Genomic DNA, 18,729 nt, shown 5'->3' on the forward strand with positions numbered 1-18,729 from the left:
AAGAAGAGAGTAGTGGAAAAATCACCACCAACTTGTCGCATTACAGCAAGCGGCTTTGCTTTTTTATTTCTGCTTGCATTTCAATAACTCCGGCTTTTCTTGCGGATTTGTAGTGGAAATAAAAAGTGCAAAACAGAATTTACACAGCCGTAAAAGCAGCACCGCAGAGTAGCTCGAAAATTACGGAAAAAAACTTTTTGTATAATCCCAACCTGCGGCGAGATGAGATAAATACGAGTTAAAAGAAAAGTTTCGATGCGTAAGCGCAATATAACGATACGATAACTGTGCTACCAGATCTTTCTTACGCCATTTTACTTGCCGTTGCACTGGCTTATGTTGCTTAAGATTTTACGGGGATTACACTCCTTGAAGTTGTTGGTTTTTGGAATTGGAATTAATGCATAAATATTTCGAAAAAGCAGTTTTTAATTAAATATCCCTTTGATATTATAATGACGTAATCCGCTGATATATTCCTCTCATTGTTCGAGATATTTATAATGCATTTAAAGTAAGAAATGATGTTTACATTGTTTTATAAAGGATTAATGTTTCGGGTCCAAGGCATCATCAGTAACCGCGGTTATTAGAATCGCTAAAACTTATAATTGGAGGTTGTTTCATTTGGGACCGTTTTTGCTACCTTTTAAGAATAAGCTGCAATTTTAGTTTTAAAACAAGAAAAACATTAAAATTGGTTACACCGAAGCTATAATATGGCAGCTATATCATATAGTATTCTGATTTAGAAATATTTTTTGCATATTCTAGCGATACTATTGACAATAATCCATACTAAATTTTGTGAAGTTATCTTTTCAAATGAAAAAGTTGTTCATAAAAGAACTTAATTTTGATTGTTCAATTTGTAAGGCCGCTATATGTTTTAGAAGGCCAATATCGGCGGTTCTGATAAATAAGCAGCTGCTTGGGCATAAAGGGACGTGTGCAAAATTTCAGAGCGATATCTCTGAAACTGAGGGTATATAGATAGACAGACGGACATGACTAAAGGGACTCAGCTCGTCAAACTGATCCTTTATATACATATTTTTTAGAGTCTCCGGTGTTTCTTTTGGGAGTTACAAACTTCGTAGCCATGTTAATATACCATTCAGAGTATAATAATGAGAGTCCAACTTTTTTGATACACAAAACTTCACAACAGTTGAGGCCGATTTGACACATTAAGCAACTGCTTCACAGCTTGACTGAGCGACAGAGGCAGAAGCCACTTACCATAAGTTATACATATATAATACATATAATCTATATAATAAAATAAAAGTAGGAATGTCAGAAGATTGAGCATTTCTGAATTCACGAATATTTGCTTGCGTGAAAATTCACTGATCAAGTCGATTTAGGTCAAAGTGGGTGAAGTAAAGGTTGGTTGAAAAGTTTTTGCACTCGAAATAACTTCAATACATTTATTCCAATGATCCTCCAATAATTTTATGCCATCCCTGTAATGAATTTCCGGAAGATCTGCAAAATACCCGTCTACGGCTGTAATAGCTCCTTCATTCGACAAAAAACGCTTTCCACGAAGGAATTGCTTCAGGTTTCTTAAGAGGTAGTATTCGCTGGGAGCCAAGTCTCGTGAAAGAGTGGATGTTCAAGCAATTCGTGCTTTAATTCAATGAATTTTGTTCTTGTTAAAATACCTTTGTTAGCAGGTGCATTGTCTTGATTAAAAATGATTTTTTGGTGCTACAAACCCGGCCTTTTCTTACGAATTTTTTCATCCAGCCAACCAAAATTCAACGGTGCGTTTTGAAGATGAGGACTCCTTATACACTTCTAAAAAGTGCTCATAAATTTCCTTTGCTTTTAAACATTTCAAAACAAAGAATCAAATCACTGCGCGATATTAAATTTTTTCCGTATTAAAAAATACTCTGACACGTCAACTTCAAATGGCTTGTAAACAAAGAATTAATTGACAAGTGACTTTTAACTTTTCATGCGCTATTTCCAGGTGAGCGCTATTCACTTTTTAACCAACTTGTATTTCTAGGTTTATATGATTGTCCACTTCCGCCAACTGTCTTAATAAGCTAGTTCACTTTTACTTCGAATCAGTTTGTATGGCAGCTATATGCTATAGTGTCTGATATCGACGGTTCCGGCAAATGAGCAGCTTCTTGAGGAGAAAAGTACGTGTGCAACATTTTAGAGCGACATTTAATAAACTGAGGGACTAGTTCGGATATATACAGACAGATGGACATGTCTTAATAAACTCAGCAAGGTCACAGTGATCATTTATATATTTTGAAGGGGTTACCAACTTCATGGCAAACTTAATATACCCTGTTCAGGGTATAAAAAATGCCGTATTATAGATCTTAAGTCTGCTCTACAAATGATAAAGATAAAGATATATTTCATTAAGAAACTCTCTGAAAAAAGAATAAGTGGTGTAACCCTTATAGGAAATCAAATAAAAACAAGAAAAAACGTTAACTTCGGTTGCGCCGAAGCTATAATACCCTTTACAAATACAAAGGCCCCTTACAAGAACTTGATTCCGAACGTTCAATTTGTATGGCAGCTATATAATATAATATTATATATTGATCTGATCTGACCAATTTCTGTGGAGAATAATTTGTTGCCTTAAGCAATAACTCGTGCCTAATTGCGTGAAGATACCTCGTCAAATAAAAAAATTTTCCATGCAAGCACTTTACTCCGATCGTTCAGTTAATATGGCAGCTATATGCTATAGTCATTCGATCTATACAATTTTTCGGAAATTAGATTAATGCTTTAAATAATAATACATGCCAAATTTCGTGAAGATACCTCGTCAAATGAAAGAGTTTTCCATACAAACACTTGATTCCGATTGTTCCGATATCGGCCGTTCCGACAAATGAGCAGCTTCTTTGTTAGAAAAGGACAGGTGCAAAATTTCAGATCGATAGCATAAAAATTGAGGTACTAGTTTGTATATATACAGACAGACGGACAGACGGACAGACGGACATGGCTAAATCAAGTCAGTCTCCGACGTTTCCTTCTGGGTGTTACAAACTTCGTGGCAAACTTAATATACCCTGTTCAGGGTATAACAATCGTAGAAGTTTCATTAGGTCGTTAGGTATCCAGCCAGAGTTGTTAATTGTAGGCGTTATCATAGTGGAACTTTGAAAATGTTCTAACTACCCTCTCTGAATGATCCACTAATCAATCTTTCTAATGTGGCAATCGAAGTTGGCTTGCGATTTAGATGGGAAAAGAAAACAACTTAAGTTTTATTTAATCTCACATATTTCAGATTAGAGAACCTTGGACTTAGATGACAACGATCGTTCGGTTCAAAGATTAGTTTTGTTTTTGAAAGAATATGCGAAAAATAAGTTGAGTTGACAGTTTACTAGGGTTATTTAAGTATATTTTAGTGGGCATACTGGCTATAACTGCTTAATAAGTTTAAGAGCTATAAATAAATCAGTCGTTCATTGAACATTTAATTAATACGATCACAAGCTTTCGCAACTATTTCACTATACAAAGGAGGTGGAGTCTCCGGGCGTCGTCGATGAGGCATTCTTGTCGATGTGGCTAAACTATCCAACTCGTTATCCAAATTCGACGTACTGCCGCCATTCGGACTATCTGGTGGTGTGTTCGGCGCAGAGCTTGCGGTGTTGCGTTCTCGATCACGATCACGCTCACCAAAATGTTGACTCAGGCGATTATTGAAAAGATTGCTGCGACTCAAGCGACGTATTAAAGTCGCTGTGTTCTCATTGATGGTACGATAATATTGGTGACGCGCTGGCCTGCCGAAGAGACGCGAAATGAAATTATCGCTACCAGGACGCGCAAGTTGATCACGGCGCACCACTGCACGTTGTATGGATGGAGTTCGACGCTGACGTCCGCGTGGAGGTTGTGGATATATAACTGATATTAGCTCTTGACTTGGCTCATCTTCTCTTGCCGATAGTCCCCTAATTGCATCTACTGCTGCATGTGAAGTCGGTGGTTGAGTTGGAATTGATGGTAGACGGGATTGTGGTACTACAGCGTAGGGAGTATCATAAGGATCTTCAACTTGCACGGGTCTGGATCTTAAAGAAGAACAACGCCAAATGCAGATGATACAGCTGCCAATAAAGATGGTCAGTGCAATGCCGACCGCAATGCCGCAAATGAAAACAAACAGTAAATCAAAGTCACTGTAGAGCTTCGCGTTGAAATCTATTGCATCGTTGAAAGTATGCTTCGTAAATGACTTATTCCCATAGTGGTTACACCAATGACGACATGTTTCGTTCGTGGTTTTATCGTTACACTTGTCAGAAAGTACTCCCCCACTCTCCTCATTCTCCGCGACATCAAAATCGGTGTAGTCATCGGTATCATCAACTGATGTAACTGGAAAGTGCCAGCCTATAAGAACTCCGCTGCGAATGTTATCGTCAAAGTCCTCTTGTGAATCGCCGACGTCACCTGCCGCAATTCCCACCTCAGCTCTCCTCTCCTCGAAATGCTCCATGAGCTCGATGCGCTCAAATTTTGTTGGAACTTCATCAACGTGATCTGTATCAGCTGCTTGACAGTAACTGTAGCCGACTTCAACGTTTCGCGCCTTCAGCTGTTGCATTGATTTTTGCAGCGTTTGATCGCAGTTTAAATTATTTTCATCCAAGTTAAGTACAATCATTCGCTTTGGTGGTTGGGCCGCAAACTGGTCGATGGTGATGATGAGATTGTGCGTCAAATCGAGCTCCTGCAGCTGCGGCAATCCACGGTAGTGCTCAGGCAGCAGCACATTTATTTGCGCATCGGCCAAATTGAGTTTGCGGAGGGACTTGCTGTGTAGCAGCGGCTCGTCGGGCACCGACATGAATTTGTTGCCAGCCAAGTTGAGTGTATGTAATCTACTATTCGATTCGAAAAGTCTTGGATCGATGGTTTCAAGACGGTTATGCGAGAGATCAATGACGCGTATGCGCTTCAGTGGAGTAAACACATCCAGAAAGATGGTGTGTATAGCATTGTGAGCGATGGTTATGTTTAGTAGATAGACATAGCCCTGTGGGAAGGAAGTTGACAAGCGATTAAAGGTTTATAATATTATATTTGGTTTTTTTTCTTACCTCAAAGGAATTATTATCTAAAATAGTGATATCGTTGTAGCTTAAATTTAACGATTGAACTTCAAATGGCACCCCAGAATTTGGACTTATCAATCGTTTTCCACTGAAGGAGAAACAAATTTTTAGTTAGATAGTTTTATGCTTTGTTTGATTTTAACATGTAAATTTTAAAGCAAAGCTCTAGGCTTCGGAGAGCGTATGGAACTTCTGAAACTTTCCGAAATCTGACCACAATCACCGAAAATTCATCCATGCTTCTCTTTCAACCCGTTTATAACAGCTATATATGGATATAATGGGTGTACAGTCTGGAAATAATGTTTTGGAAGACTAATAATAAGTAAGAGTCATAGCCTTGCAACAAAGGTAAGACACTAACTACCCTTGGGCATGAAAACACGTTCGGCGATATATGCCAAGTTAGCTTGCTCCGTACAACAAACATAACCGAGAAATAGGTTTAGAGAAGTGTTTTAAGCTATTCCAGAGCAATTAGAAAAAGTTTTTACATAGTTTCGTGGCCATCGACGAAATATAGCTCTAGACTTTAGTCGGTGAACCTGTTTCAAAGAAGTCGAAAACTATCTTATCGGGCTGAACGATGCCATTGTTTTCTGAGACACACAAGGTGCGATCTACATCGAATACCTGGAGAGGAGCAAAACGGTCACAGGGATCTCTAAGCCGAATTATTCGGTCAGAAACGGTCTACTGGAAGACATTTCCAGAATACATATTTTTCAGACAGGTTAAAGGAGTTAGAGAATCAACTTTGTTGAAAAATAATTTACCACTTTCCACTATTTTCGTGTTTCTTTAGAATTCGAATTTTGTAAAACATTTATACATATAGTCACTCAAAATATTTCTTTATTAGATTCCATTTTTTTTAGGTAACAAACCTCGGAATTTATTGAAGCACTGAGTCATAGATAAATAATATTTTTTCCCAAATTAAGTCGTTCTAAGATCATGCATTTGCTCCGAGTTTGTCAATGACAAATCGATATATCAGTAAACACTTATATTATTATACAATTTGTGCATATATATTTATATATACACCGATAACTTTACCAATTATGGGTAAGTACACACTGGTATTGAGCATTAGCTGCCATATTGTGCACTTTATAAGCTATTACTTAAAATTAATAATTCACAGTTTTTTTTTTCACCTGCAGTCCGCATGATTGAGGTTATCCAATGAATAACAGTTGCAATAAATTGGGCACGTTTTTGCTGGTCCGCATGCAACCAGTTGCATCAACAGTGAAATTGTGAAAAGTGTTGACCAGCCGAATAGAACTCTTTTGTGCCCGAAAAACCACATGTTTTGTTCAGACCGTACTTCCTATTATTTGTTGTTAAACTAAAAGAGTATATGTATTAACTGTTTAGCCATTTTGTGAAAGTCTTTTATTTATTTTAAGTATTCTTTAGCTTTGTTCAGTATTATTGTTCGAATCGTACTGAGCGAAGTTACACAGGAAATGACTAAATCACTAGAATAATTTTCGAAATTAAAGAAATTTATTTAAGTGTGAGTATTTTGATAAGAGACTACAGTCGGCACTTACTGAGTCGAACAGATTTGTGTCATGCTATACAAATTTAAAAAAGATTTAAGGGACTTATATTTTTTAAAGAATGATTGTGAATCGGGGTTCGGTTAATCCACCTTCGAACTCGAGACTCATATTAAGCTTTATATGATTGCTATTGTGTTTGCATTTCGATCCATGTAATCTAAAATTTGTTTTGGGCCCTGTGGCCTTTTCTTTGTCTGTAATACAAATATTTAAGGTCAACTTCTCAAATGATGCATAATTTGTCAGATAGTTTCGGTAAGATTTCGAAATTAAAAGATTTTTACAGAAAAAACGTTAACACTGCACAATATTCTTTTAATTAAGACGTGGTTTGTTGCTGTTTTACTTCATTTTTCAGTTTAACAAAAATCCGAATATTGAAAGGAAGCTTTGATTTCGATAGGGATATGTCCTAATAATTTCCGTAAAGTGATTTTGAATTAATTTATTAATCGCTTATAAAGTGAGAAAAAAGTTTAACTTCGTCTATATAGCAGTTATATGCTATAGTGGTTCGATCTAAAAAATTCCTTCGAAGAGTGCACCCCTGCTTTTGACAGTAATCTATGCCAAATTTCGTGAAGATATCTACAAATGAAAAAGTGTTAAATACAAGTACTTGATTGTGATCGTTCAGTTTGTATGGCAGCTATATGCTAATGACGTCCGATATCGGTATTGGTTCAGGCAAATGAGCAGCTCCTTAAGGATAAAAGAACGTGAGCAAAATTTCAGATCGATATTTCAAAAATTGATATAAAGGTTAGTCAAGTTTTTGTGTGCTCTTGGATTTTTGACTTTTGAAAGAAATGAATCAAAAATATGTATTAAATTGTGCGTTAAAAATGGAATAAAGTGCTCCAAGGCACTTGAAGTGTTGACTGTGGCATTCGGCGAATCTACTTTGTCTGAAAAAAGTGTTTATAAGTGGTATAAGCGCTTTACAGAAGGCCGAGAATATGTTGATGACGATGAGCATCCTGCAGGTGCGACCACGTCAACAACCGAAGAAAACATCGAAACTGTGAAAATCGGCCACTCACTATTTGGGAAGTTCCAGAGAATATCAATCGGCACATGCCAATAAATTTTCTCGAATGTTTTTGGAATGAAACGTGTGGTAGGGAAGTTTGTTCTAAAACTGCTAAATTTTGAGCAAAATCAATGTCGCATTTGACGCTGATGACCATACCGAAAAGCGAATTTCAGAAGTGCTTCGATTATTGGAAAAAGCGTTGGCGCAAGTGTATTATATCCGAGGCGGATTACTTTGAAGGGGACAAAATAGATATTTATGAATAGTTAAATATTTAAAAAACTTTGAACATTACTTGTATATATTTTAAACTTCGTGGCAAACTTATTATACTCTGTCCAGAGTATAAAAATAACTTGTTCATTCAGCTTTCCAATTTTTTAATAGATCGCACGCCGAAAATTGGTGTGTATCATGTTACATTGAAGATATTTTTACGTGCATTTGAACTAGATAAATGTTTCAGTTAACGCGAGTCCACTGTGCCTCTGCATATACATATATTAATATGTATGTATATAAGTTTAAGTACTGTGATATCTCAATTGTTGTTGTAAGTTACTATAATGCTGCAATCTCTGCATGTAGTTATCATACATACATACTCTTGTCGAGCTCTGTTAGTTTATGCAAATACATAGGTATAAGATAAGATTAGATAACACACCTAATCTGATTGTACGTTGAATATTCGAAGATTTTAATGTTTACATTCGAAAACTGACTGATATTGCTCATTACTCAACCCGCAATGTAGGCATTTCTTTTGTTTACGTTTGCAATGGTCAAATAGGGGAATCATTTATTCGGTTTATATAGTAATTTAGATAAATAAGTTCATAGTCGTTATGTTGGAGATGTTTAATTGAATTTAACCATGCCTATGGACTAAGTTTTTTGTTAGCTTCACTTCGATATTTGTCTGGAAGATTGAATTAAGTAACAATGAAATTTAAAGTGACTGCATTCAAGTTGGATGGCTGGTCAAATTTTTTCCACTTTAAAGATGTGGTAACATATTTTATTAAATTTTAGTAAGTAGATTCGAATTCGGGTATGGAAATATGTTCAAGAACATTATTATGTAGGTGATTGATTACTATCAAATTATTTCTTTGACACATAAAAACTTTGAGCTCGAAAATTTTTTTATGAAAACATTAAGCTTTACAGGACGCTAAAAACAAGTAGCTCAAGTGTTAATGCAAATTTTTACTCATTTAATACAAATTATTATATACTATATTATTATTTACAACATTAAATGTATTTTAATATAAAATTCTAATGTCACTTTCTCTTAGAAACGATCCGAAACCTTCAGCAATTTTAGTAAAATAAAGCAGTGTATCAGGAAATTAATACTGTCCTATAATGATATAGTTTTTAATCTGCCTGCTGTGGTCTGATGCAACTAGTAATGGAGATCAGACTTTAATTTTAACAAGGGTTATGTAGAGTTGACTTTCATAACAAGGGCGTAATCTAGAGGTTCAGGGTTTAAAAAATATGTTTTTTATTATTACAAAAATATTTTAATAGTATTAGTCGTTCGGAGTAGATTTAAATTCGTACTTCTATTTTGGGAGAATATCTACTAAAAATCGTCGAAGCTTTTGCAAAATGTGTGAGCACTAATTATAAAAATTAATATACTGTGCAGTCGCTTGGCCGGAAATTCCTGGGGTTGCAAGTTAAGGATTAGCAGGTGGATGGCCACCATGATCGTGAGACCGATTGTTACCTATTGAGTGGTGACATGGGTATTGAAAGCATCAAAGATTTCGGTAGGACTTCAACTATCGAAACACGTCTTCACATCTGTGACAATACGTACGTGCCCGACACCAGCACTAAAAGTCATGATGGAACTCACACGGCTCTATCTGGTAATCAATCAAACAGCAAAACAGACAATGCTTCAAGTGACTCCGAAGGGTATGGAAGGTCATCTCGTCCCAACAAATGAAGGCCTTAAGTGGCGAGATACCACTGGCTCTTCTCCCGAGGGACAGTTTTACCAGAAGGGTACACTTCACAAGGAAGTTTAAAGTTATTCCATGTCTAACCTACTACTAAGGGATATCAATAATAAGTGGCACACTGACGACTCGAAAACGTTGAGAGGCATCGTAGGACCGCGTACCAGTCTTTTCATACAGAAGAAGTCTTTGCTGTATAGAGCGCAACTAATAAAAGTAATGCCATAATAGCTCACAATGTTACATCGATTTTGGTCCAGGAGTGTATAACTTGGGTGCCAAGTCACAAAGCGGTAGCAAGGAATGGCCGCTGACTTTGTCGACTCCGTAGCTGCTTCCATAAAAGTAGGACCAGAACCCTGCTTTGCGGTTAGTCTTCATACCATAAAGGAGCTGCTCCTCGGCAATGCAGGCCTAAGAAGCACCTGTTTAACAAGGCCTCTTGTGCAAACTGTCGGTATTGCGACATGACTTAGACTGCACAGAATTTTTTAGAGTGCTGGACCTATGTGGCAGAGTATCTAGATCGCGGTGCAAGCATAAATTTATTTCTATCTATCTATCTATCTGAAAGGTATTAAATACAATGAGAATAAATTTAATATCTCTGAATAAGGTTCGAGTAAAACAAAATCCGGTTTAGGTTTGTCACTTGTCTTCAATTCGTAAAAACAGGCAATTATATGCCTGTTTGTGAAATAGGCACATGTGGCGAAAAGTAATAAAAAATAGATGCGCTTATAATTAACATATGTACGTTTTATTTGTAAACTAATTATGTTCCAGGAATAGAGCATAAGCTAACGGAGTGCACGTGTGCAGTATGTAGTCGGCATCGTTGACATATGTACGTACGCATATATGTATATATGTAGCTGAATGCGAGTAGCAAAAGAGAGACTAAATAACGGGATGATTAAACCCTAAACAATATTCCAATCTCAAACATTCTCCCCGGCTGAACGCTCGCAGTTTGGGATTTTCTCTTGTATTTCCGTTAGTATTCACACCTTATGTACTGGACGCTGACAGCGGTGTTTAGCGTACATGCTGATAACCATTCGCCAGAAAGCGGGTAGTAAGTTCTCATTACGAATAAGTACAAAATCTCCTACTGGAAGGTTTGGTTCTTGGTGAATTAAGATATTCCTTTTGTCAACGTTTCCAAAAATGCTCAAACATTGCAAGCGCTGCCAATAATGGAGGCAGTTGTGTGGTATACATACATACATATATCTGGCAGCGATACCTCAGGACGACAATTGATTGGTCGGCCAATTATTGTCACTGAAAAGCTTCGCACAAATACCGCGGCGACTAATAAAGCGATCGTAAACGTCTATGAAGGATTTTGCACTTAAATCTTCAGCAAGCTCTATGTGGACTGTTTGTGAAGCCATATATACAAATATAGCTGCATATGTTTTAGTTGTTATAGCTGATCGTTTGCTACCGATGCGAACGTGGAACGGGCCACAATAATCTAGACCGCTGTTTGAAAAAACTGTCGGTGCGAGTACCAGTTCGGGGGGCAGCGAAGCCATTTGTTGATTCTGGACAATTCGCTGTTATTTCCAAACGTACGCCTTTACTTGCGAGCCTGTGTGAATTATCCAAAATCGTTGTCGCAGGTATTGTAACATTTGCAGGATGCTGTCATTATTACATCGTCTATAGGAATCAATGATCAACGATCAATGACTGTCGTTGTTCGTTGGACATTTAAGCAGTTTGGAGACTCCCGCCGACTCTCAAAATTTCTTTAGGGCTCACATATGGATTTAGGGTTAACTGATGATTTCGACTGTCTAGCCTGGAATTTTATTTAAGAGCATTAATTTCGCTTCTATATTCCTTACTTTGCACTTTCTTAACAGTTACAAGCAGAGCCCATTCGTATTCCTCAGCTGTTACAATCTTTGTTCTCTGACCCCTATAGCGCGGAAGGCAGCATCATTGAAGACACGATTAAGCATGCTGAACCTTTCAACGAGAGGAATGCGCTGACCATAAGCAGACGTCATAAGCAAGTGATGATAATTTTGACGAGTGGTTGTAAGAGTGCGAATAGGTTGACATTTAAAATCTGAGCCTGGGCTTGATGTTCCGTAAGTTTTGGTACAACTGGATCTTTTTCTATGCACAGATAACGAGAAGGTGGACCTGCATTAGGTGACATGCCTAACCAACGCGGTACATGGACTCGCGTTTGTTCATGAAGACCATTTCGAAACTCGAACTACTTATCCTGCAAATCTGCAGGTAGTGGAGTGTCCCAATTAAGATCTCTCTTCCACAGCATCATAATGAACATTTTGGTCACAACTACCACTGGCACGAGTATAACAATTGGGTCATGTAGCCTTGCTGCATCACTTAAATATTACGCTTTGTTGGTAGAGTAGGTGATTCTGCAATTCTCACCTTAAAAAAGAGCTCATCGTTTAATGGGTTCCAATGTAAACCCAACACGGTGGCGTTGGAATCGCCTATTACAATTTCGGTTACTGATTTCTCTGGATCAGTGATAGCATTAAGTGCTTCGTCGCAGTTCGAATTCCATTTGCTAAGAATGAACTGACCTTGTCGAAGGATCGCGTCGACATCATGAGTACAACTAACAGCTTCCTCCAAAGATGCGAAACTTTCCAAATAGTCATCGACATAAAAACCATTAAGTACACTCTTTCTCGCTGTTAAAGCTCGATTCTTGTCCTCAACCATCTCTACAGCACATTGGCGTAAATCGAATTATATGAGCTGCTTGTCATGCCATACGTCACCGTAGTCAACTCGAAGCCACGTAGTGGTTTGACTAGAGATTCCCTCCACAAGATACGTTGCCATTTGCGATGTAGGGGATCGATCTCAACCTGTCGAAATATTTTCTTGACATCCGCTGTTACTGCTATCTGATAGCGTCGAAAGCGATGAAGAATACCTATTAGATTGTCTTGGAGCTGTGGTCCCGCAAATTGAGTGTCATTCAATGACACTCCGCTAGTGGTTTTGCAAGATGCGTTGGATCCCACACGAAAATTACCTGTTACTGCATGATGGGGTATGTAGTAGCATTGCGTCGGGTCGAGGCAATCAGCATTGATTGCATGCATGTGACCGAGCGCTATGTACTTTCGCATAAACGTGATGTAATTGTTACGAAGCGCAGAGTCACCAGCTAATTTTCGCTCAAGATGGAAAAACTGGCCTCCACTCGCTGTGCGACGTACAGTGTCGATGAAAACTTCGTTCACTAGGATTTGCCATAAGTTCGTTGGCATTACTATATTCCCCAATTCTTCTTTTCAGAATCTTTGCAGTAGCTAATCCGGTTGCTGATCGCTTATACATTTACTGATAGTTAGAGTAGGCTTTAAATGATTTGGTGCGTTGACCATTGAAGGGCCTAACACAACCCAACCGAGGCGGGTACAGATTGAGCACGGTTCGTCACGGGGTCCCACAGCAATGCCATCAGAAACTAATGCGGGCCAAATATCTGCGCGAATAAGTAAATCGATTTTGAAGGGGATTCCAAATATCGCATCAGCAAGCTGGAGTCCTGAAAGGTGATGTCAGGTGTCTTTGTCGTAATCGTTTGTAGGATGTAGACTAAAATTGAATTGAAAATGACTCGTCGGTGAGAGATCTCAATCGCACAGTTGTGGAACCTTTAGTGTAGGCAGCTGCACTGGCTCCTATACCTTCTACTCGGATTTCACCCGGAGTTCTGCGAAGATTTAGAATTTTAAACATGGATTCACTGAAGAAGCTCACCTGAGATCCGATGTCGCATAATGCACGGCATTCGTACAACCTTCCATGACAATCGGAAAGGAGCACCTTGGCCGTCGCAAGTAAGATGGTCCGGTCATCTTGAAAAATAATAACTGGACTTCAGCTATGTGTCATTGCTGGCGGGAATACACCTACGGTCCGGCAGAAGTGGGGTTCACCACAGCACTTGATTTAGATGCCGATGCGGATCCTGGTATTGATGCCGAGGCTGATGATGCTGCACCAGTAGTTGCTGTTTCATCTCCAGAGTTTGTACCTGGATGTCGACATAGGTGGCAAAGCGAGCACACACCAGAAATACACTGACGAACGGTATGCCCTGACCGTAAGCAATTGAAACATAGTGCTAAGCGTTTTACACTTTCCCAGCGTTCCTGCACTTGCATGTTTCGGAAACGAAAACACTTTATTAGACGATGATTACCTGAACACTGACTGAAAGCAACGTTTACGGGGCTTGCGTTGTTTTGTGTTAATAAATTGAGAACTTTTCGTAGCGCCCACGTGCGCTATAACTGTACGAGAGGCAAAACGTTTAGACACCGCTTGTGTGCTAACGGCATGTGGGGCAATACTAATATTGTATTTCAATCAACGATAGATGGCAGAGTACTAATGTTGTTGGCACGTCACTCTAGGAATAATAATAAATCTTCTAACTTCGATATGTTTACGGTAGATAGGCTCATTCCCCATTCGCTGCGCGACGTTTTTGGTAGCTTCGGCAAAAGTACTGGAACTGCAATTGCTCAGGGGTGCACCGGAACGTCCATAACGGTAAGTGCACGAAATGAGTTGCGCACATAACCAACGATAGATCGCAGCGTATTCGGAGTCTCTGCTGGGTTGTCTGGTAGATCCAAGAAGCTCTGGACATGCGTTTCTGACAATAGGCGTGGATTGTCATAACGTCGCTGTAGCTCAGACCACCCCTCGTGGTAGCCGCCAGTATAGAATCCTCCAATCATTGGAACACTCTCTTTATCCACACATTGGCGCAACTTACTTAATTTATATGCCGGATTCAAGTCTGTACGGTTGTGAACCATGGGTTCAAATAAGTCCTTAAAAGCCAACCAATTCGTAGGCCTTTCGTCAAATCGTAGAATTGATACCGGATCCAGCCGCATGTCTGACACTTGATTTGTTGTCGATGATACAACATGGACGGCAGTCTGAGAACTTAGACGTCGTTGCAGCGTGACGGGCAGGGTGGTGTACAGTGTTTCGTTAGCCGCATATAACTCGTCATGAGATGCGACTTCATCGTCCCTTGCCTTGCTGACCAAATTCAAATGATGCTGTATGAAACGATCGAAGTGTTGATTTACTCGGCTGAGTAAGACACACTCCACTTTATCCGGATCAAAATCTGCGTTCTGAATTTCCTTCATAAGGCGAACAATCAAAGTGTGCGCCGATTTACGCAAATTTAACGAAGCGAATATGTACCATATATGGCCACTCAATACAACGATAGTTAAAACCTCACAGGAGGCACCAAAAATGAATAAGATTTAAATAAAACAAAATCCGGTTTTAGGTTTGTCACTTGTCTTCACGGATTTATTTTTAGCACTGACTCAAATTCGTAAAAACAGGCAATTATATGCCAAATAGGCACATGTCCCGAAAAGTAATAACAAATAGTTGCGCTTATAATTAACATACAAGTATGTACGTTTTATATGTAATGTATATTTACTTAATTCGAAACACTTTCTTTATTCAACAGCTCCTTTATTCTCCTTTATTCTCCTACTTCTCACCATTCATTTCCATTGCATTGTCACATAGTAGTTTTCTTGTTTTGCATCCATCTCCTGGAAATGGCGGATCTGTCGGTATTTTCTACTAAGCCATAAATTAAGTGTGGCTAAAGCGGAAACGTGGTAAAATTGTGGCAAAGCGAGCTGCAAGCCAGTGCAAAGTGGTGAAGTGCTAAAGTGGCAAAGGAAGAGCGGAAACAAGCGCTGTGAGTGTCAGCTGGGGAGTTGCAATAGAAGCAGGAGCGAGTACAAAAGACGCTCCGTGGGTGGTCGAGCCACTGGTTAGTTGGCTGGCTGGTCAAGTGTAGTGTGGCACTAAATACTTAGCAGCACAGCGGGTAGTTAAATCGCTAGCAACTAACTACTTGTATGATGTGCCGCCAGCTGCGCGGCATGTCACGAAGCGAGTAATGTTGAACTCGTGGGCAGGAGCGAAATGTGTGTGACAGGAATTGAGTGCATTTAGAGTAACCGTTGCAGCTAAAGGATTCTTCATGGTGTAGCAGAATCTCTTGCAATACCACAGTTGCTTGCGAAAGGAAGCGATTCATTTCCGTTTAGTGAGAGTTTTCTGCATTGAAAAAAAGCGGACGGAGGTGCTTTACTGCTATTGCCAATGCTGATATTACTGCTATTCTGGAGTATGAGCTCCGTGACCATGAAGTGCATCAGGAGCGCTTTCCGCTGACTATTAACCGTTGTCGTCGTAACGCAACGTGAATTTGGAATATAAATCTTTGAAATAAGAAGTGACCAGCCTCTACATGGGTTATAAGATTATGTTCAATTGTAGATTCCAATTGCGTTTAAAATTTAGAGTGCTTATGTATAATACTGATATTGATGGCTTAATCGAATTATTGCGTCGTCCACAACATGCTGTTAATCGAAAACTTATAAGGGGCTGTCACTAAATCACAACTTTATATAAAACAAGTAAGGAAGGCCTAAGTTCGGGTGTAACCGATATATTTTAAAAAATGTAGCGAAAGGATTAAACTTCATTGTTCGACGAAATCGTATTGCATTACCATCAAATTTGGTATCTTATTAATTTATATTGAAGGTCTTATGTTTGCTCAGATTTAGTACTATATTTTATTTCATGTCAGCGACAATTATAATAAAGTCCTCTTCGAATGAGATATGTCTGACACAAACTTAACCGAAGAGGTTAAATTTAATATAGTTAAAATGCAAAAGGTCAATCAGAAGATCGGAATTGATTATATTAGGGGATATGAGGATTGGACCTGCGTCTATACCAATTGCATTTCGATCCAACGCTAAACCACATCAATTCTAAGATAGCTTGTCCATTTAATTGCATTAAAATATTACACATTTTGACCAACCTAAACGGTTTAAAGTCTGGTGGAAAGTCGGAAATCGTTATATGGGATATATTGGGGGCAGAAAATTGGAAGGGCTGATTGCATTAATCTTTGACATTGCTCAGGTATACTTGAGAACTTATTTTCAAGTGTTTTTATAAATATATAAATTTAAAAATATATATAGAGTAAAGTCAGCCGGACCTTTCAAAATCGTGAATATCAGTTACTTGGGGGGTAAGGAAAGTTTTATCCATTTTAGGCACAAAGATACACTGTTATTATACAAATACGCCCTCTCAATTTCATTAAAATAACTAGCACATTGGCCGATATATAATATGTGGTATAAAGTTACCATGGTACCTATTTTTGATATAAGGGTATATTATTATCAAAAAAACATTTTCCCGAATATCAATAGTAAATATCACAGATTGATCGATATCTTTGGCAAAATACTCACTGGTGTCCACATATTTGGGTCCTTGAAAATTTAGAGTCCGATTTAAACAATTTTTGGGCGTCAGATTAAACACCTGGAGAACACTATCTGCGCAAAGTTTTATCCGTTTTTTTAAATTTTTTTTGATTGGTTATTGATTTGTATTTATTGGAAAGCGAAAGAAACAGATTGAATTTAAAATTGTGTTATAGTAAGTACGCTTGGTTCCTATCTGATTTCGCCCATTTTCACATTTAAATGCAGAACTACTTTAATGGCCTCTCATACCTTCTCGGTGGTAAAATTCTATGTCTCTAAATAATTTAGTTATTGATTTATCGCGCTTTAAGTTGTTTTTAACAAAACCGTTATATAGGAATCGGGGTTATAAACCAATTTCGCACTGTCGGTAGGTATTTTTTAAAGGATTTGTCCCAAGCGAATTTGACTATTGTGGCTTTAGTGGCCTAGAAGATATGTACAATAAACATGTTAATGGACGGGGCCACACCAATTTTTTCAAAATGTTTAGCTCGCGTGTGTCCCTTGATACTACAATCCTCTGTACTAAATTACAGTTTTATATCTTAATTTAGTGCTTATTTATGACATTTTATAGGCTTTCCATCTATGATTTTGCTTACTTTTTTGCTAAGGAAGACGTGTACAAAGTTTCATTACGATATCTTAATTTTCACCCAAGTTACACCTTGCACGGGCAGACGGATGGACGGACACTCACTCGTATTTCAAGTCGTCTCATCATCCTGATTATTTGCACATATGTATGTAAGTAATATATTATTGGAATCCAGAGAATTTTTAATTGTGCTAAAAATGAATAAAATCGAGTTAATACTTCTCCTATCCTACATATTCCTAAAATAAGGAGTTTCAATTTTATTGGCCTCCACATCTGCATAACGCTTTCCTTTCATCGACAAACGCATTTTTCCGATAAAGTAGAAGTCGCACGGTGCCATATCAGGTGAATACGGGGAGTGGTTGATTGTTAAAATGTGACTTTTGGTCAAATAATCGGCCACAAGCGTCGATCGATGAGACGGCGCATTATCGTGCAACAAACGCCAACTTCCATCTTCGCGATATTCGGGCCGAACACGTCGAGTACCGCACACCAAACGCTTCAAAACTCCAAGGTAGAATACCGCATTAACGTTTTGGTCGGGTGGAACAAATTCTTTGTGGACAATACCCTTCGAATCATAAAATCAAATCAGCATTGGCTTCACTTTTGACTTCTCCAGGCGCGATTTTTTGGGTTTCGGCTCATTTCTCATTTATGTCCTCACGACAACTTTGAAAACGTTGAAACCACTCGTGCACTCTGCTACGGGATAGGCAATCATCGCCATAAACTTGTTTCATCAATTGAAACGTTTCAGTAAAAGTTTTGCCAATTTTAAAACAAAATTTAATGTTGGCTCTTTGTTCGAAGCTCATTTTCTCACCGATGACAAAAACATACTGACACTTAAAACGCAATAACTTCATTTCCAATTTTTACTGGAAGTCGATAAAGGATAGCAGATTCTAACGCACTAGTCGACATATAGATGGCACCACTAGAGTTTACTTTGTTACTTTTTATACTCTCGCAACCTGTTGCTACAGAATATAATAGTTTTGTTC

At 38.4% G+C, this 18,729-nt stretch overlaps 3 protein-coding genes across 3 annotated transcripts; all 3 read right to left on the reverse strand.

The window, feature by feature from the left end:
* Positions 1–3,384: 3,384 nt before the first annotated feature.
* LOC106627626 (uncharacterized) lies at positions 3,385–6,612 on the reverse strand. Its single transcript, XM_014247807.3, has 3 exons — positions 6,299–6,612; positions 5,121–5,223; positions 3,385–5,056 (listed from the first exon to the last, which is right to left on the reverse strand). The coding sequence occupies exons 1-3, from the start codon at positions 6,451–6,453 to the stop codon at positions 3,482–3,484; spliced, it is 1,833 nt and encodes a 610-aa protein (XP_014103282.3). The 5' UTR covers positions 6,454–6,612; the 3' UTR covers positions 3,385–3,481.
* Positions 6,613–12,106: 5,494 nt separating this feature from the next.
* Positions 12,107–12,454, reverse strand: LOC138855923 (uncharacterized). The gene has a single exon (XM_070106244.1). The coding sequence runs from the start codon at positions 12,452–12,454 to the stop codon at positions 12,107–12,109; it is 348 nt and encodes a 115-aa protein (XP_069962345.1).
* Positions 12,455–12,456: 2 nt separating this feature from the next.
* LOC138855924 (uncharacterized) lies at positions 12,457–13,011 on the reverse strand. The gene has a single exon (XM_070106245.1). The coding sequence runs from the start codon at positions 13,009–13,011 to the stop codon at positions 12,457–12,459; it is 555 nt and encodes a 184-aa protein (XP_069962346.1).
* Between the last annotated feature and the right edge of the window lie 5,718 nt (positions 13,012–18,729).

This window comes from Bactrocera oleae, chromosome 3 (genome assembly GCF_042242935.1).
Source record: "Bactrocera oleae isolate idBacOlea1 chromosome 3, idBacOlea1, whole genome shotgun sequence".
Taxonomy (NCBI): Eukaryota; Metazoa; Arthropoda; class Insecta; order Diptera; family Tephritidae; genus Bactrocera; species Bactrocera oleae.